Raw genomic sequence first — 20,536 nt, forward strand, 5'->3', positions numbered from 1 at the left:
TCTAACTTTCATTCTGCACATCGTGTTAGTATCAGAAGTGACAAAAATTGCTTTAAATACAAGTAAAGTTGATGTAATGTATTAATACTATTAGAAAACTCACCTAAAAGAATGAAAAGAAACACATTTTGATCAATATCTTTATTTATTACAAAACAATAGAAATGCTACTGATAACAATATATGTTCACAGTTGCTGTTATGATACCACACTGAAATAATGTATATAAGTTAGACATAAAATGGCATATCTTAATAAATAAAAAGAGAACATATTCTAACAAGTCACAATGCCTGACGGTTAAAAGTCGCATCATGATGAGCATTAATTTAAATGCGGAGCTTCTCTGTGTACAGCTTTAATGGGTATGAGGCCGATGTGTGTTAACGTGCCGTCGTCGCCGATCTCCTTCTCACGTCTGCAGACTTCGCAATAAGAATGTAATGATACTCGAAAACGTTTTCAACACAATTATCAATAATCAGCTAGGCATCAAGAAGTAACACTGAACGTGTAGTGCAAAATAGACAGCTGTGTTGTGTCTGTGAGCATGTGTATCGGAGAGCAGGTGACGCTCAGCAGGATAACAAAAAGCAGCAAAAATAAATATCAAAAGAATTTATTTTTTTCCATATATAAAACCTCTTGTTTTCTTTTTCATTTCGTCAAGAGTCTGGGAAAAAAGGCCTCATGGAAAGTTCAAGGAATCAGTTCTTCTGTCTCTTCTGTCTGTGTTCTGGGAACCTCAAACCAAAGACTCCATGCTCTCAGCCTGTTTAGATTCGTTTGTTACAACAATCCCACCAAGTTTGTCTATGTAGGTGAAGCCAAGTCTGAAGTCCTTACTGTTGATCAGGTTGAGCATAGCTTTGTAAAGATAGTGATAATGCTCCTAAAACAATAACAAAAAAAGAAAGAGAAGTAATTCAATTAAATGGAGGAATAGAAAACTGTTTTTACAATTATTGGATGTACAGTATATAGGCCTAAACTATACAGTCAACCCATTTTTGATTTAAAAGGCATGCACCTAGCTTTTGGGTTGAAAATGTGTTTCTACTTATTGCATGGTATTTGTCTGTCGGTTGCCAGCTCTGCAATAAAAAGCTTTCAAGAATTTCTTTATACTTTGCGCATTATTCTCTGTTCAAATGAGAGCCGCAACCCTCACCTTAAACTAAATACAAGAGTTACAAGCTGCTGTCACTTGGAAGAACTACATTTCTAGGATCATGACCTTGCTCTAAATTTCATCTGCGTCCAGACAAACTTGCATAAGAACGTAATGAGGGCTCATTTAGTTAACTCACAATTTCAGTGAAGACACCCGGCCTCATGAGGTTAACCATCTTGGCTACTTGGTAGACGTCCACGGCACTTTCCCTCTCCAGTTGCTGAGAAAGTGTCGTCAGAGCACAAAATGTTCCAGCAGACACCGCCCCGAACCTGAAACACACAATCAATAAACCCCACATGCACATCTGTATCTGTAAGTATTCATTGTGTACGCTCAGAAAATTCTGGTTTAGAGCTGCTGAGTGGGATTGAAGTAGATGGGGGATGCTGTGGTCCCCCGTCTTTATTTCCTGAAATGCAGATGATGTCCCATACTCACTCATCATGGATGATGGTAGGACCGTCTCTTGTCATGGCCTCTTCTTTGATGATGTTGATGAGCTCAAAGGTGCTGCTAATGGATGCGTCGGGCCAGTTTGGACATTGGAAATGTCGGACCTCTAGCACATAGTCATCCTGCACAGCAAACAGGGCATAACGCAGGCATGATGCCATCAATAATGTGCCTTTGAATTATTGATGCAACACATTTTCAGAACATGAGTCCTATGGTTGCAGAGCTGTTTAATGTGTTTTTAATGTGTGGATGGGAGTGAGATACCTGTGTAGCCTCTAAGATGAAGTCATGGATGACAAGTTGTTCCTCATTAGACAAACAGAGTCTGTCAGTGTTGATAAGAGTGACAGTGAAGGCCACACAGTTCATGGGCTCTTCTCTGCTGGGCCAGTACACAAATTCATCCTCGGTCTATGAAGAAAGAACAGAGCCATGCGACACAAATCTTGCCATATAAGGCTCAATATGGATTGTAATCTGTTTTCACGGTCTAAACTTGTACATGCAAATGTAAACATATTATTAGCGAATGCAAATGTTTTGTAGAAGATGCAAATATTTCCCAAAAATACCCCAAGTACTGGTCCTATTTTGAGATGTTTTGTTAATGCTATCTAAACCATCAATGCTGTACTTACAAGGCCAAGGTTGTCTGGCAACATCACAATCACTTGAGCATTGTGATCCCAAATCATCCTCCAGAAGTCTGTGGTTGTGTGGGGCAAAGGATGCTGGGTAATGATAAACTCATTGCTCCTGTAGTAGCCCTGTGATTGGTTAAATATTCATATCATCAGAAATGTCACAGCATGGAGAAACCAGCAGAATACCAGTAAAGTCCCTGTGTTGTTTAAAGGGGTCATATGGTGGGAATATGTGTTTTTCTGTGTCTTTGGTGTGTTATAAGTTCCCCATGCATGCATGTAAAATTTCAAAAGTTTAAGTGTCGGAACAAATTAGCATTCTATCTAAAAGCGAATGCTCACCCAGATCTGCCCGAAATGCCTCGTGTAACCACACCCCCACAAATCTACATCAGTTCGTGGTATGATTTGACTAAGACCGCCAAAATGTATAGGAAAGTAAGGTTGGTTGTCCTGTCAGTAATTTGCTTGGGAACCTGATGTTCCAAATATGGTAATAGGAGTTCCATCACACGCTTGCAGTATTCGACTAATAACTAGGCAATGGTTAACTGGCCAATCATAGCACACCTCGCTTTCAGAGCGATCAGCTTTGTAAAAAATCAGTGCGTTTCAGAGAGGCGGGGCAAAGAGGAGATACAAACATGCACGGCATGTGGAAAATACAGGGTTTTTTCAGCCTTAAATCGTGAATACACATTACATAACGTCTCAAACAAACAATAATATTTGTTTCGGCTGTGTCATATGACCCCTTCAATAAGCTCCACAAATGCAAAGCCAAACACAAAGCATCGCACCATAATGTAAGAGGCGTTGATGTAGTCTGTTCCCTTTACTCCAGGGAGGGGAGAGAGGGCCACCCGAGCTCGCTCCGCTGTGAGAAAAACAAAGATGACAAACGACCTACAATGACTACAAAGCAATCTGGATCATTCAACTACGACTCATTCTTCCAAATTAAAAGCAGGGTTCCCAGATCTGCATAACAAAATCTGTACAATGACCCAATGACCCCAAATACTAAAATTCTAAATATGATCACATTCAGCAACAGTATCAATACTGGATTTGTGGTTTAGTAAAAAAGGCAAATCTAAAACAGATAATTTTTATAATAAATGTTTTAATCAATAGGTCCTTGTTCTTGTTGACCACCTATAATGATCACTTCATTTCATTAACCTCTTATATTTATTATTTATATAAAAAGTAAATAATTATCTAAAGTTATACGAAATAAAACCTCAGTATTATCACTCTGTAGAGGACAAATTTAAGTACATTCTTCTACACTGCACATACATTGGCTGTTATATATTATCCATGCTACACTGAGAATGCAGCAATGCCCATATTGGCAATGAAGCTGGAGCTTTTTATACATTGATATATCAGTCTTGAAGGTTTTGCGACTCACTTGGTAACACTGAAGACGTGCGGTTCTTCTCCTTGTTACAGTCCTTCTGGGCATTCAAACACTCGGCCAGGTGAGAATTGCATTGCGTCAACATCTAGAGAAACAAAGGACACCGTCCACAAGATGGAGCAAGTGAGTCATCTAGCTGTGAAAAAATGAGCGTCTTAATGCTGATGCACAGAGGCACAACAGAGTCATCAAGTCCAGACCTTAAACTGTTTATCCATGCGTGTTTGTCCCGTAGGGCTCGGAGTGAGGATGTTGTTGACATAACTGTGGAGTTGCCAGGCAGGCACCTCTGTGTCCTTGCTAAGCACAGCTTCCATTAACGCATCATGGATAAAGATGAACTGCTCCTGTGTGACGCACATATTTACAGTATATTTATTTAATAAGACAAACTAGGTGACATTTGCAAGGTATATTTATGAATAATAAACAAAATATAGCTACGTGCCAAATGACTTTTTTTGCAGTATAAAAAATATATTTTGAAGAATGTTGGTGACCAAAACAACATTGGCCCCAATGACTTCCATTGTATGGACACAAAACCAATACGACATTTATCAAAATATCTTCTTTTGTGCTCAACAGAAGAAATAAATTCATAAGGTTTTAAACAGCATGAAGGTGAATAAACGACAATAAATGACAGGATTTTTATTTGTAGGTAAACTATCCCTTTTAATGTGTGCATGTGTACATCAAGGGTGTAGTAACCTCAGTCTGGACGAGATAGTTCCGCTGGGCTCTGATGTGCTTGAGAAACCCCAGGACGTTGACAGTACCTTTGTCTTTAATCTGCTGAAGCATGCTGTCTATGACTATGTAGGTGCCTGTTCTGCCCACTCCGGCACTGCAGGGCACAGACAAAGAGGGTCTGATAAATATTGAGATCTCATTTTACTACAAAGCACAGCCTCACTTTCCACCACCCTCCTGGAAATGACGCAGGACTGTGAAAACTTGCACAATGGACTCAGCAATAATTCACGGTTTAATGAAAGGTGGATTGGAAAGTGCACCGAAGGAAACAGACATAACATACGACACCCGATCATGGGGGGGTGCAATTTTCATTGCAGATGATACCTGCAGTGCACTAGGATAGGGCCCATGCCTGGCGTCCTTGCCACTGTAGAGCGGGCGATGAATTTGAGAACCGGTAGTGTGTACTCGGGCACGCCCATGTCTGGCCATTGAGTGTAGTGATACTGGACCACTAGACGTTCATTCTGCTTTCCCCTTTGACCCTAAAACAGGCACAGAGAGTGAGCAAAGCATGTGTTGAAGAAAACATGTTTGGCAAAGTATGCCAAGAATTCTCATACAAACCTTTTTCACTTTGGCGTGGCGTATGACGAAATGGCGTAGTGTGTAGTATGCATACACTTTAGTGCTCTTCAAAGTCACCATTATGTGTCCGTATACCTCACTGTTCTCTGAAGGCCAATACTGATCACATTTCCTCTGTAAAAACAACATAAATGCAGCATTTGTACAAGAGTTTTTGTATTGGCATTGTGTGTTGTGGGTTCGATCCCAGGGGATTGCAAATACGTATGTAAAATGTATAGAATAAAGCAATGTAAGTCGCTTTGGATAAAAGCGTCTGCCAAATGCATAAATGTAAATGTAAATGTGTGTTTGAATACTAAAACAAGAAAATGTGTAACAGAAGCCTTCAGGTGATTAAAGAGAAGTAACGCACTGGAGACAAACCAAAAAAAACCAGCTTGCGTCAACATAAAATCTTTAAAGGGCAGATTTTAAAGATTTGTTTCAGAGATTTTACACACGCCGAGAGAACATTTTAGCATTGAAATCAAAGCAATTTATCACACCAGGGGCAAAACTAATCTGTTCACAAATAAAGTTAGATGAAGCACTTTTAAAGGAATAGTTCACATATAAATGAAAGTTCTTTCGTAATTTACTTTTACTCTGGGTATTACAGATGTATATAAAAGTCATCATTACAGAAATTCCAACCACGTGTGTGTTTTGTGACTATGATATTTTATCACAAGACAAAAAGCAATGTGATTATGAGAAATTTCAGTTTCAATATGGTTAAACTGAGCAAAATAAGAACAATTCGGACACACCTTCAGAAGACAAAACCTAATGAAGTTTCTGAGATTGTTTGTATCATGGATGTATGTGACTGGGCCAAAGTTAATTTCTGGTCTATGTTTGGTTATAATATATTGCTTTTATAATTAAATAATTTTAATATTAATATTTTATTGTATATTATTTGATCAAATTACATTAAAACTACTCAACAGTTATTGATACTTTGCAGAGATCTACCGGAACTTGGGAAGTTAAGTTTGTTTTTTGTTGTTACCGGTGAAATCATCTATATAAAGTTAGCGATATTTTAGACACAATTTTTGTTTGTGTTCGACTGAAGGCATATCTCAGACGGCATGAGGGTGAGTAAAATTTTTCGGCGAATTACTTAATCTAAAACAAACCAAACAGAAATGTAATCTGCCTTGAATCATTTTGTGTTTGGGATAGATTGGTTAAAATATTTAGAAGGGCGGTGTTTCGGAAAGTAGGGGTCTAGTGACCGAGACCGTTCAAAAGGTTTGCATTTCTGATTAATGTCTCCAATTAAAAGTGAGATATTTATGAATAACTCACCCTGCCTTTTTCCACCAGGTTAGTTATCATCACAATCACTCTTGAGTTTTGTTCCCAAATCATTCTCCAGAAGTCATCAAAGGTGGACTTCAGAGGCCCCTGAGCAGCTATGTAAGCCCTGGCTCTTTTATAACCCTAAAAGAGAGCGTATATAATTATAAAACAGATATAAAGAAGACAAACACACACATTCAATAAAATATACTTACGTCCACATAGTTGGCATTGATGTAGTCAGTGTGCTTGGAGTCTTTCCCAGGCAACTGCTGTAACTTCACTCTGCTGTGATCATCTGGGAATTTAAACATAATAAATGATGTACCATAGATATGAAAATAGAATAAGAAATGCTAGAAGTCTACGCAAGACTGACATATGGATATTATTAGCTTTGATCTCCATCATGGATGCTCTGCTAGCATGCAAGCAGGATAAAATCACATACGAATTCACAATATACACAGTTAACTAGTGCCTGTACTTAGATCTGATTGAGCAAGAGACGTTCCAATAGTGATGATAAAAGATCTTAACAGCACTGGGACATGATTAAAATGATAAGTTTACACAACTAACTATGCTTAAAGGAGTAATGTAGAGATTGCAGCATCTAGTGGTTAGGTTGCGAATTGAAGCACTGTTGGCTGACACAGGACTAAGATGTCGTCACGATTTCGCTTGTTTCCCGAAGAAGGTGACATAGTTACAAAACACGCTCTGTAGAGCAGTTTGTCCGTTTAGGGCTACTGTAGAAACAACATGGTGAATTCCGTGGGAATCAATGGTGTATAGAAATAGCTCTTTCTTAGGTAATAAAAACATAACGCTTCATTATGTAAGGTCTTTATACATCACTGAAGACATAGTTATGTATATTATATACCATTTTACACACTGGACCTTTAAGAAGGTACATGTTTTAGACAACTCACAGGCAGCAATGTTGATGTATCTGTTTTTGTGTTTGTTGTCTGGATGATTTGAATGTTCTGCTGTAATCTTCATTTCAGATGTGCAATGTTGAATCTCCTGCAAAAAATGTAAGATTGTGAACCAAAAGTAGTTGAAAAAGTTAAGTATAAAACAAAACAACATCCCACGATGCAAAACACACAACTTGGCCTTTTATGTCCTATGTGATGAAAATCCCCAGATTTCCCTCAAACTAATATATTCAATATTTCAATATTGTGCTAAAACGTAAAGGAATAGATCACCAAAAGTCTTTTCTATAGTCAAACGTTACGTTTTTAATAATGAATTATGGCAACAGATCTCATGTCTAGTTGTCAATAGGATTTCGCCACGAGACATGCGAGAACCAATGAGATTTGATTTTATCAATCATATTTCATTGTATTTCACTGTAGCACTGAAAAAATCAAAATCAGCTCAAAATATGAATTTATTTAAATGATTTAATGATAGATGGGCTTGTATGAGCTTTGATGTTAGAAATGTTTTGCTGAAACACATTACAAAGACTCAGATGTATGTAGTACTGAATGGTGGAGTTAAACCGGTTTTTAGGCGGGTCTAAAACGATGGATCGATGATGCAGTTAAGCGTCCGAGCATGCATGGCCCCTCCCTTATCACTAGAGCGCCTTACATCAGGCGTCACATCAAGCGCCTCAGCTTTCAGGCTCTCACAATCTCGCACTCTGCCAAACTAAACAAATCTCACGCCAAAAAACAAGCAAACAGCAACACAGACGAGAATGGACGGTTGGGAACAAACCCAACGGAAGGAGGATCACTGCTCGTGATTAAAATGTGCTTCAGTGTTTTTTATTGATGAATATTGTGCGCATTGACTCACGCGTGTTTGAATTCAAATCCTCCCTTAAAAATCGTAAAAATCTTTGTCCTACTGGGGACTCAAGTTGAGCTATGCGAGTGGCCGTGGCTTTAGCGCCAACAGCGGACACGCTCCCAGCGTTTGAGAGCAGAAAGACCTACTTATTTTTCCAAGATTTTGGACTTATTTTATTAACGTGGATGTTTTTTTATCCATTCAAATTTGGCTGGGTAGTTAATAACACACTTTTCTGTTGTGTCACAAACTCAGAACGCATATTTTAATACTTTACCCAGACTTTAACAAGTTGAGACCTATATACTGCATGTACAAAAATGGTAAAATATTACAGATGGCAAGTCATATACATGTGGGATGACATAATGGTAAGTAAATCATTAGAGAAGTTTTATGTTTTTTTTGATAAACTATTCCTAGAGAATTTTGCAGACATAATTGTTTCGTCCTGACAATAAGCAGTAAGCAAGCAATAGCTCTGTCAGAACTCTGTTTTGTTCCATTTGAACACCAGTTGATCATATTATTGGTAAATTTTAAGGACTCATTAAGAAAATAATAAGTTAATTATTCCAGTAATTAAACACTGTGATTAGAATGTACAGAAATAGCTCCAGTTGTCCAAATCATTTCATTATCGTCACATCAATGCAATTTCTAATGCATTTCAAACCGAAGCACAATAATGAGCTCCCAGTGTGCCGTAATGAAGCAGACATTAATCTGTCAAGCTTTTTTTTCAAAGCACCAATAAATTTGTACCCACTGTTAGCATCGTCCTAATGTATACATGATGCTGGTAATTGTCATCGTTTAATGCGAGTCTTCCTTAATTTCCTTCACTCTGCCTGTGAACGTGGCCATATTGGATTCTGATCATGTAAATGTTTGCTATGGGCATGAACCGGGCTCAAGCTATCCTGCATTCCTGTACAGATTCCTCCATCTAGAGGAGTCATTTTAATGAGGCTCTCCTCTTTAATTAGTCCTTTTCCCATAGCCATCTGTGCCTCTGTGCTACTGGGAACACCGGAATATGTACAGGGAGCACACACACTCCTACTACAAAGACCATACTCACATCAAACTCCTGAGAAAAGCCATGTTGGCTGTTGGCATGCAGCTCCATGATGTGTTTGAGGAACTGCCTGACTGGAAGGGCCTCCACGTCATCTGAAATGCATAAACCACACACCTGAGTCCTTAATCTGTTTATTAAATCCAAGCGGTTTAATACATATAGTGCAAATAGGATAAAAAGCATACTTAAGAAATTATATAAAATTATAATACCTTTAAATTTAGTGTATACAAATAGTTATTAATACTGTTAATAATAACAATTATTAACATTATTACCAATTGTTATTTTATAAATATAAATATAATTAAAGTGACAGTTCACCCAAAAAATTCTGTCTTCATTTACTCAACCTCTGGTCATTTCAAACCCGCATGACTTTCTTTCTACTGCATAACACAAAAGAAGATATTTTGAAGAAGGTTGGTAACCGAACAGCACTGGACCTCATTCATTTTTATAGTATGCACACAAAACCATTGTAAGCGAATGGGGTCCAGTTTTGTGTTCTGCGAAACCAAGAAAGTCATATAGGTTTGAAATGACAAAAGGGTGAGTAAAAGATGACATAATTTGTATTTTTGTTTGACCTATCACTTTAATTATATACATATTTTTTTTTATTAGGGCTGCACAATATATCATATAAGCGTCTGCCAAACGAACAAATAAATGTAAATCCACAGCCACAGACAATAGGTTTACACGCGATAGGTCTTGTACCCTTAAAAGTAGGCTAACTGCAGGAAGGGTTCACATCGTGAACTTAATAGCTAATTAGCTAATTTAACGTCACACAGGGCAGGGATTGGGTGTATAAGCGTTTTTGACTTTTCTTGATATAATGGTCATTAATTCAACCAAATACTTTCATAAATAACTTCTTGAAAAAACAATGGCACCCACATCTTGGATGTACTGGGGGACTGTGGATGAGTAAATGAGCAGCAATTTTTTGGTAAAGTAACGCATTAGGGAATATAAAATGCAACGAAAAAGAAAATATCCCTTTTAATTTAATCTCATGAATAGGCACAAATACTGGATGCAATATTTGTGTGCAACAAAAACATTATAAAAGGAACAGAAAAGCAATAAATAACCGAAATACAAAATAACAGAAGAAATGAGGAGAAATCTGGCCCTTGTATCTCCCTATTTCGTGATTGGTTTTGCCATATATCATTATTATTCTCAGTCAACGTTTATGTTTGTCATTGGGTTTTGCAAGTGTCTAACCAATAAAAAGTATTTTAGAATGTAGAGATTTTGGAAGGACAGCGACGATATAGTATGTTTCTTCATTCATACATTCTTCCAATGATTCATCTTGTATTTTCTGAATTGACATGTGAGAACATTCAGTTAAGAAGCCCAGAAAATAAAACTTTCTGTTGTATTCCATCTGTTCTAGAGGCAATACAGCCTGCACCACAATCCACATGACTTCATTTTTGTGCTCTGACCTTCTGAGTGATGGATGATATTGGGGCACATCTGTGTCATCTAAAGCTAATCAGTTATATATCGCTAAAAAAGCTGCAGTGATGGTTTATGGTCACGCAAAATGGCCATATAAAGAAATGGTTCATTACTGCCCAGAGAACCACACAGCTGGGACCACATTTGAAAAAGACCAGAATCCTCTGGGGCATTTAGCACTTTGACATGGCGATGGATGATCAAACACATCAATCCAACCCCCGCTCTGTGTTAAACGTCTACATCATTAACCGCAAAGATTTAGTCTTATTAAACCCGGGACATGCACGCGAAGACTACTTTCCCAGTTTAACAGGGATTGTTGATGAGTTCTCCATTATGGCGGGGACATTAAACTATCAGCTCGGATTGGGTTCTCGTAAACATTAACGGCTGGTTTTACTTTCTTGGGCGTACAGCTATATAGACCTGTCAGTCAAGAGCTGGCCCGCGGAAGAATGAGTGGGAGAGGCATATGCATAGAGAGAGAGAAGGAAACGAAAGAAAGCGGACAATGCTGACAAAAACTGAGCAATTAGGCTATACAAAATCATGCACTGCCTAAATCGAGCAATCAGTCCGACTGAGGAACAATAACACAAAAAAACACAATGACACTCTAAAAATGTTACGAATGTATCCACTCGACACCCCCAAAAAAGGAATTTAAGTTGAGACGGGGAACATACCCACGTTGAATTTAAATTAGCTTGCTAGTTTAGCAATTTATAGTGTATCAATGGTAAGGTCAAGGGTTCGAGTCCCTAAAAACACATGTAACCGTGCCAGACCTTTGAACTTTGGTCAGCAAGTAACCGCCCAGAACATCCAAACGATTACCAACAGAGTAAAACCACTCAAAACACCTTAGAAACCGCAAAGTAGTGCCCTGACAACCATCGACAAAAGCCTTGCATCACGGTGATGGGCAGTTTTGACTGACCTGCCGGAGAAAGGATGGGTATACTATCATTGCGAAGCACTCTCGGGGAGCTCCTGTCTTCGATGTAGAAATGTGCAGACTGGAAAAATCTCCTGTAAACAAAAAGGATTTAGGTTAGTAGAATGCTCCAGAAATCAAGAAAAGTGGATACAGAGACTATGGAAAAGCTCAAAATTGCACCGACAGCCTTTTGGTTGGTACACGACGCACGCTTCAGGTAAACAGGATGCTTTTAGGGAGCTCCTGTCTATTTCTGTGGAAGCCTCCTGGATGCTAAAATGTTGCTACTGTGTATTCTCAGAACACCGCCAGTCCAATTTACAAACCACTTTGAAAGTCAAGCAGTCTGCTCCTGTTTGTATAAGGCTGTAGAGCGGGACTTTGCTCTGTTTTCTGTTCAATTCAATCTGACTTAAGTCATCTCTTAGAGTACAAGTATTAAAGCATGTGGCAAAGTGTCTGAATCGACAATGGATTTTGTATCATTTTAGGGTGAGTTCAAGTGGGGGAGGATTTTTATTATTAAAATTGACATGTATCTATAATATAACACTATTTCAATTCAGGTTTATTGATATAGCGCAGTGTCGCATGGTTTCAAAGAAGCTTTACAAGGAAAACACACAAGAGGAAAATTATTTTTATAGACTACAAACAGAGATGACCATCCCCATAACCAATGTATTTGAAATTTGACACTTAAATTAATATAACATCATTGAGCAGTCTTAATAATTTATGTAGATATTACATAATATTTATAATATTGTACGTATTATGCCAAGTTTTCAGAATATTCACTAAAACGTATTAAAAAAATTCTTAGTTAGTTTCTTTTTAATCAATTAAAATAGATTTTTCTGTTTAACTGTGAAGGCATGTACAAAACATCTATCTCATATTTCATTACAACTACATTTATTTAATATTTTTTGCATAACTGAATTTAATTATAAAGTAATTATTTTACATTTTAATATAACACAAAACTAAGCATGTTGTTGCAATACAATGGTCTGTCACTACCAACTGAACACAGCTGTTTAATGCAACCAATGCAAAAATAATGTGACTGTTACACTTTATTATCGCTAAATCAAATACTTTAAAATGCACAAACAAATGTGCACTTAAAGATTGCTGTTTAATGCATTAGCCAATATGAACACATTTACGGTTCTCTTTCTGGGTTCCATAAAATATTGATGAACAACCAACCCAACTACTGTACTTCAAATGTCCCTTCAATCTGTAGCCTCTCCGCACTACATTGCTTAAATTTATTTTTTCCATATACAAAAGTATTCAAAGACAAAATATTGCCCTCCTCTAACCCTAATAAACACTCACATTTATGTAAATATTGTTAAAGCAAACCCCTACCTGTACTTAATGCAAAGCAATGAGCAGATGCTATTCATTCTTGGGAGGTGAGATACAAAGAGGGAAATGCAGGTTGAGCCCCAATGAGACATTAACTGAGGGCGGGGGATGCTGGGGAAATGGGGTGGGGGTGGCACCCTGCTTGATTGACCTTTTTACGATTGGGGATCTTCTGGCATGTGTTTGGAGACACAAGACTAATGGCGTTTAAGGGTCTTTCGATGAAGTTCTGCACCCTGCCGTCCGGTCCTCAAGCAAAGCAAGATAAGATAAAAATAACCTCTTATCGTTCCCCATCTGTGCTTCTATCTGCGTGAGTCTGAAATGGTTTTAACTGCTAAGCGATGCGCACATGCAGAAACGTGGATACGAGTGCTGCATCTTTGCTCTGTAATGGGCATCTGTGAGTTTGAACAGGCTCTGAGCGATCCAGATGGAACCCTGCCTTCATAAACCTCTCATTAGCCTATCGCCTTGGCAACATCATAACTCCACTTCAGCAAATAATAGCATGCTTTGCAGTAAACACTCGTACAAGCTCAAATTCCAAGAAAATTAAAACTTTCAGATTTTATATGTAATGCACTCATAAAAGCACTAAGTAATTTAGGAAAAAAATCTGCAAATGCATAATGTAACTGAACCACTCTTTTGCTATCAATAAACAAAAATAAAGTTATGATTATCTTTTAAAATGCAATGTACTGTTCAACGCTTTGCGTTCAAATTTTAATGATATGCTTCGACCAGACAGTTTCACAGATTGGAGCGCAGCTGGGTCCCTCCGCTCGAAACTCACGGTTCCCGGGGGGCACGCAACCTCTTAGCTCACAAACAAACACAAGACAGAACAGGAGGACGGTGGTATTTGCCAGGAAGATTTTGATCGGTTACCGCAGGGTTGAGACAGGTCTGTGAGCGGGTGGGCAGATGGGCTTGTGTTCTCCAGAGAGCCGAGCGAGGATGATAAAGGCCAGTGAGAGAGAGAGATATTAGATGTGTGGAAAGAGCTAGATGAGGTGTGAATACAGGGGTCAGAGGGCCTTTATACCATTTACAAACTCGCAGCAAACACAACAAGACATTTTGTTGGTGGGTTGGCTTCTATTTTTGTTGCCTTGTGGTGGGTAGCTATGGCAATGATGATCTCGGTGGTTGAAAATACAGCTATACCAAATGACAATGGAAGTCTATAGGGGGCCTTTGTCCAATAGAAAGCGTGACTGTCGACATGTTTGTCGCATGAATACTTGTGCTGGTTTTGTAAACTGTGTTTTTTTCAACAGTGCCTTACCTCCAGTAGACCAGGACAGCCAACATCATGATCAGACATATGAGAGTCAGGGCCGAGACCACCATCAGAGGGATGATCCACTCCATTCTGCTGGATAGGGACACAGGGTCTCGGGTGACAGTGGATATGCTGTTCCTCTCTGTAGGATGGGCATTGGAGAGAAGAGTAAGGTAACAAATTATTGGATTATAGGAAATCCAGGAAATCACACAACATAAACTCTTATTGTATAGAGGGTCCCAATTGGGTCAAAACGGTGTTATCACTACCAATAGTACATGTATTCTCATTCACATTTTTCTGCATTTGCAGTGCACTGTTTATATATAAAAAATAAAAGTAATGCAGTATCTTATGTTCTTTTTGGACAATTCATTATTATTATTATTATCAACACCTAAAGGGACAGTTCACCCAAATATAAAAAAGTCATCAATTGCTCAGCCTCATGTGGTTTTAAACTTGAACACACAAAAAAAGTTATTTTGTAACCAAACAGTTCTGGGGCACTAGTCAATTTGGTTTCCCACATTCTCCAAACAACTTAAATTAAAGGAACAGTTCACCCAAAAATGAAAATTCTGTCATCATTTACTCAACCTTAAACTGTTTCAAACCTGTTTAAATTTCTTTGTTCTGTCAAACACAAAATAAATATATTTGTATGAATTTTAGCAACTGACATTTCTGGAGAATCGTTGACTACCATAATAAGTCCATATATAAATATACCATATTTTTTGATCTATTTAACACACAAAAAAGCAATTTAGGAAAGCAAAACAATCTGGGGAACCTTTGACTACCATTTAAAGGTTTCCTACTATAGTCAATGATGAACCAAAAATACAAGTTTCCAAAATCCTTCCAATTAACTTTCTCTGTGTTCTAAAAAATAAATTAATACAGGTTTGAAACAACTAGATCTCAAGATCGAATTTTCAACTATCCCTTTAAATTTTATATATTGAACTTAAACTTTATCCACACTTAAACGTTATTGATTTTGTAGTATTCGTACGAGACATTTTGCTTCTGGCTATTTTATTGCTACATATAGAAGTGTAGACACACTTTTGATTTATATGTTATACAAAAAAAAAATTTGATCTAAACGCTTATGTTGTTTAGTTATGTACAGAACTATAAATGTACCTGGGTCTAACGTTTTTTACAAACCTTACTTTTTAAGTAAACTTACAATAATTATTTCTATGAGCTGTTGGTACAATAATTATTTATCTGAGCTGCTGGTACAATTTTGCAGAGTAATGTGAGTTTGATATCATTTGACTTTAATCAAATTATAGATTAGTAAATTAAGTATGTAACATTCTTCAAAATATCTTCTTTTGTGTTAAACAGAACAAATACATTTTTCCTATTATGGTAGTCAATGGTGGCCAAGAACCATTTGTTTACAAGCATTTTTCCAAATATCTTTCCTATTTGAACAAAGAAATTCATACAGATTTGAAACCACGTGAGGTTGAGTAAATGAAGACAGAGTTTTCATTATTGGGTGAACTGTTCCTCCTCGATGTACCACATAAAGTTGCCTGAAGTCCTAGAACTTGCATAACATTCCATTTATCTTATTTCATCACTCGACACTTTACGATATAAATGTGTCTAACCTTTTGACAGTGCATATTTTATTTTACATATATTTTAAAATGCCTTGTGTCACTTCATCTTTTTCTATTCTAAAGTATCTCTGTCCCTGTCTTGCTGCTATTACTCATTTTCCCTCACAGGAAATTAGCTCTTTTGTTTGCTTGAGGTTTAAGACAGCGACCCCATTAGACTGCGGAGGTCAATTGTAGCTCACCTACCGGTCTGAATGTAGTACGGCCAGTGAGCTTTTTCCACATTGGTTAGTTTAGTGGTCTCGGTCGATCCAGCAGGAAGTTGCATGTCTGCCGTGTCGTTGTCTTCAAGCCATGTCGGTTTGGATGAATCCTCCCCTGAGGGTCTCTCTGTGGCCGCAGATACCTTCTCTTCTGTTTCAGGGGCCAATGTGGAGTTCTCATTGTTAAAATCAGCCCTCTCTCGACCCCTCCCCCTGTATTTTGACGTCGGCACAGGAGTTGTTGTTTTTTGAGATAATATAGTCTCCTGCTTTTCACCCTTTACGTCTTTTTCCTTTTTTTTCTTCTCTTCGCCTTGTTCCTCTTTCTCCTCTTCCTCGTCCTTGTCCTCTTCTTTTTCATTCTCTTCTTCTTCATGATTGTTCGCCTCTGTCGTGTCTTCAGAAGGGCGGATGCTGTTATCGGGCGGGACCGGCTCGGAGGAGGTAGTGGGCGGGTGTTGGGTGGGCGTGGGGCCTGAGTTTGTGGAGTGGGTGGGCCAAAGGGATCCCGGGAGTGAGGAAATGATGCTGCCACTGAAGCCCAGTCCTGCTAATAGAGTGCTGGTCACCACAGAAGCTACGGTGGCCTGCCCACCGCTGGATGGAGGCCCCATTCCTGTTGCCATGGAAACGAAAGAAAAGGGGAGCCCGGCGGAGGTCCAGGTGGACGAGCCTGAACTTATAGGGGCCATGTCGGCGGAGGATGCAGGGGAAACTGTGGGCTAGAACAGGACAGAATACATTTAGATGTACATTTGGTATAACTGCTTTTATCCAAAGCACCTTGCAGTGGATTCAAGATTCAAATATTTTTAGGGATGGGCGATATGGCCCTAAAACTCCATCACGATAAATCCTGGTATTTGTTGCGATAACGATAAAAATGGCGATATATCTATAACACCATCCACCGCTGTTTTAAGTCAAGTGATAGTAGCTGAATGTAGTCTAGACCCTCAGAAAAACAAATAATATTCAAAAAGTTAAACTTACCCCAAATCAAACAGCTCCTTAAATTTACCTACAGTATTTTTGTAAACATAAAAGTGACATTCGACTTTAAAAGGTTCTAATAAAGAAAATGTAAATTAACTAAAGCTCAAAAAACACATCATGTCATACCTAAACTGTACATAGCCAATTGTTGGGTGCAAACGATCGCTTCACACTGTCAATCACTCTCTCTTGAACTGTGTGAACCATCTCTTCTCACAGCAACATATACTGAATCGGTTTATGACAGAAAAAGAACAGAAAAATGCGGATAAAAAAAATCTATTTAAATAATCTGTTTTTTTATACGCTCATAAACGTCTTTAAAATAACGTAATACAAATACGCATTTCGTACTGTAAAAAGGCAACAGTGCTGTGAATGCTGTGTCGCTATGAAAGCACATGACCCTGGACAACAAAACCGGTGTTATGGGTCTCTTTGTTAAATTGAGGTTTGTACATACTTTGAAAGCTGAATAAATAAGATTTCTGTTGATGTATGAGTTGTTTGAATAGGACAATTTCTAGCTCAGATACCCGTTTAAACCTCAGGAATCTGAGAGTGTAAAAAATCAAATATTGAGAAAATTGCCTTTAAAGTTGTTAATCAGGGGCACTGTGGCAGGCCATTGGCTACAGGCCAAAACTTTTTATATATTTAAGGTAGGAAATTTGCTAAATATCTTCATGGAACATTATCTTTACTCTATATCCTAATGATTTTTGGCATAGAATTTTGACCCATACAATGGATTTTTGTCTTTTACTAAAAACGTTCCCCTGCTACTTAAGACTGGTTTTGTGATCCAGGGTCACATATGGGCGTGAGCTGCGCACGGACGGGACGATCCATTCATTCTGTATATGAAATCCTATTAAACAATTTGCGCACGCGCACATAACATCTAACGAATATTTAAATAAATACTTGTAGCCAAACTAAATGTTGTGGAGTAAGTTATTATGACTATTAACGAATACTTTCCAAACTAATTAAATAAAGCGAAAGTGAAACTAAATATTAACTCGGATGCATCTACAGTGACAACCTAAACTCGTCGGTATACCCGTTATCACTTCTAATATGAGCTGTGAATGGGTCTCACATAGAAATACGTCATCAACAAGAATTTATCGTATATTTCGCGGGAAGACGTATTCCTATCGTGTGTGGAATTTCTACTGGTAACGTTTTATCGCAAACGATATATTATCGCCCATATAACACGTATTAGTGCGTCCATGAACTTGCCGTTACAAGGTTCATAGTTTAGCTAGTCCAGTGTCACTCACCATTCCAGCTTTTACAATCCTCGTCCCCTCAAAGATCCTAGTGGTGTTTGCTTGAATAAAAAAACATAATATGTATCAATATTAAGCAGCAGTTCAATAGATCTAAATTACATTAAAAGACATTTCTAGATTTTACAGCAGGGGACACACAAAATCCAGGTTATTGGACAAACCTTTGAATAAAAGTGTTTGGCTAAAGTCACTGCGCTTTTCTCTGTGACATACGGCTTGAACTCTGAACAGATACAGGACATCTGGAGACACCAGTGGGATAACTGCCCTCTGTAGGAGACATACAAAACGCATCACACATTTCAATAACAGATACATGCGTCGGACACAATGCTGGCATATGCACATGAATGCTGTGGATGTATCAATATTTTGGGACTGATTCAGTACTGATCTACTGCCATTGCAAAAATGTGCCATACAATCTACAATGATGCAATGATATCAAATAGACAATTTCCATTATTGTCTGTGTGTTCAATAACGTAATAAATGAAGACATACATTTATATAATTTAACTTTTTATTTGATATGATTTTAAACTAAATTACAAATTTTTATTTTTTATTTGAAAAAAGGTGCAATGTATTTTGGTCATGTTATACATTTTATCATACAAAACTTTAAAGCTTTTAAGTTGATTACTGCATTTTTATACCATCACAAATTATTCAAGCAGTATATTGTAAATTTTGCAGTATTTGTGTGTGTGTGAGTGTTCTGTAAAGTTTTACTGGACTTTTGACAGTTTTTTAATACTTGGGTACTCCAAATTTTTGTGTGTGTTGATGTACAGTATGCGTTGGTGCATCTAGAAGGTCATGTTCTTCTTTTTTTAAATAGCCAGCAGCCTTTCTACATCAGAGCCCAGCAAAAGTATGATTCACTACTTAGTATTGGTAGTTGGTGGCAGATGGCTTACAGGATATAAATGATAATTTTAGAGACAATTTTATAAGAAATGGCATATGCCCCTGCAAACAAATGGTGTCCTCAATATGTTAAGTTAGTTCTGCAGGAAAAGAAATTCACAGTTTTTATTCATAAAAAAGTGTGACTTATAAACTGGGGAAAAGTTGGCATCAAAGCTAATTGACATGGACTGCAAGTCAAACTCTGACAAGGTCATTTAAGGAACATTACAGGGTTTTTAGGAGGATCTATTGACAGAAATGCAACAATATTATTTCTTCAAAGGTGTATCAAGACCTTATATAATGAACCGTTATGTTTCTAATACCTTACGATAAGCTGTTTATATTTAAAACGGGGAAATGGATCGCACTCTACAGTTCGTAACGCATGTAAGCCGTGGATTAAATGTAAGTTTTTCATCATTGAGTAAGAGAGTAAAACGCTCTCTCTCTCTCCAGTATCTGGATGAGTACAATATTAAAGCGGTTCCAGATAAACAATGACGCTCAAAATTGTTCTGTCACACAGCTAATACTAGAACAACAACATATCTCGGTTCTAACAAACAGAAAAACTAATGTTCCGTACATACTTATTCGAATCAAAGCAACCTCCTCAGGGGTGATTTTAAGACCATCTTTCTCTCCAACGATTCTCTGCTGGAAAGTATCTCCATAGACATCTATGAGTATCTCTGCTAAAAGCCTTAGTACCGCGGGTCCTACTGCGTCTCTGCTGGAAAAACTCTGCTGGAAAGATATTAACGCAGGTCCTAGCTCCTGCCTGACTTTTATCTTTCTTTTTATACCTAAAAATCCACAGACCTTCTATTTTATGTAATAATTAAGACATCGCATTTCTACAGTCTTTTTAATGCTCGCATGATCTCTTCCCTGTGTCAACATGAGGACGATATCTTTGTGTACTATGTGGTGTTTGGACTGAGCGTTTCGTTGCAAATCTATATACAACGCTAGTGGCCGCTGTAAATCAAAAACTGCGCTTTTAAATGACAGAAATAAGATATTGCTCGCAAATCTCACACAATAAAAGTTCTTCTTAGGTAACAGCAAACACCCAAAAACCTCCTTACACAACAAGGAACAGATGT

At 37.8% G+C, this 20,536-nt stretch overlaps 1 protein-coding gene across 1 annotated transcript in view; it reads right to left on the minus strand.

Moving 5' to 3' along the window:
- Nucleotides 1-132: 132 nt before the first annotated feature.
- Nucleotides 133-20,536, minus strand: part of ca16b (carbonic anhydrase XVI b) — a 72,663-nt gene continuing 52,259 nt past the window's right edge. Inside the window, exons 10-29 of the mRNA XM_056751192.1 lie at nucleotides 18,671-18,779; nucleotides 18,498-18,547; nucleotides 16,193-16,931; nucleotides 14,358-14,496; nucleotides 11,681-11,772; nucleotides 9,256-9,347; nucleotides 7,289-7,385; nucleotides 6,566-6,648; nucleotides 6,357-6,491; nucleotides 5,037-5,171; nucleotides 4,794-4,954; nucleotides 4,422-4,557; nucleotides 3,908-4,054; nucleotides 3,699-3,792; nucleotides 3,079-3,155; nucleotides 2,273-2,401; nucleotides 1,899-2,045; nucleotides 1,617-1,753; nucleotides 1,312-1,447; nucleotides 133-893 (exon numbers count right to left, since the gene is read on the minus strand). Coding sequence (XP_056607170.1) covers nucleotides 747-893; nucleotides 1,312-1,447; nucleotides 1,617-1,753; nucleotides 1,899-2,045; nucleotides 2,273-2,401; nucleotides 3,079-3,155; nucleotides 3,699-3,792; nucleotides 3,908-4,054; nucleotides 4,422-4,557; nucleotides 4,794-4,954; nucleotides 5,037-5,171; nucleotides 6,357-6,491; nucleotides 6,566-6,648; nucleotides 7,289-7,385; nucleotides 9,256-9,347; nucleotides 11,681-11,772; nucleotides 14,358-14,496; nucleotides 16,193-16,931; nucleotides 18,498-18,547; nucleotides 18,671-18,779 — 2,982 coding nt within the window. The 3' untranslated portion in view covers nucleotides 133-746. The remainder of the gene's footprint in view (nucleotides 894-1,311; nucleotides 1,448-1,616; nucleotides 1,754-1,898; nucleotides 2,046-2,272; nucleotides 2,402-3,078; nucleotides 3,156-3,698; nucleotides 3,793-3,907; nucleotides 4,055-4,421; nucleotides 4,558-4,793; nucleotides 4,955-5,036; nucleotides 5,172-6,356; nucleotides 6,492-6,565; nucleotides 6,649-7,288; nucleotides 7,386-9,255; nucleotides 9,348-11,680; nucleotides 11,773-14,357; nucleotides 14,497-16,192; nucleotides 16,932-18,497; nucleotides 18,548-18,670; nucleotides 18,780-20,536) is intronic.

The sequence above is a fragment of the Triplophysa dalaica genome, chromosome 6 (genome assembly GCF_015846415.1).
Source record: "Triplophysa dalaica isolate WHDGS20190420 chromosome 6, ASM1584641v1, whole genome shotgun sequence".
Lineage (NCBI taxonomy): Eukaryota > Metazoa > Chordata > Actinopteri > Cypriniformes > Nemacheilidae > Triplophysa > Triplophysa dalaica.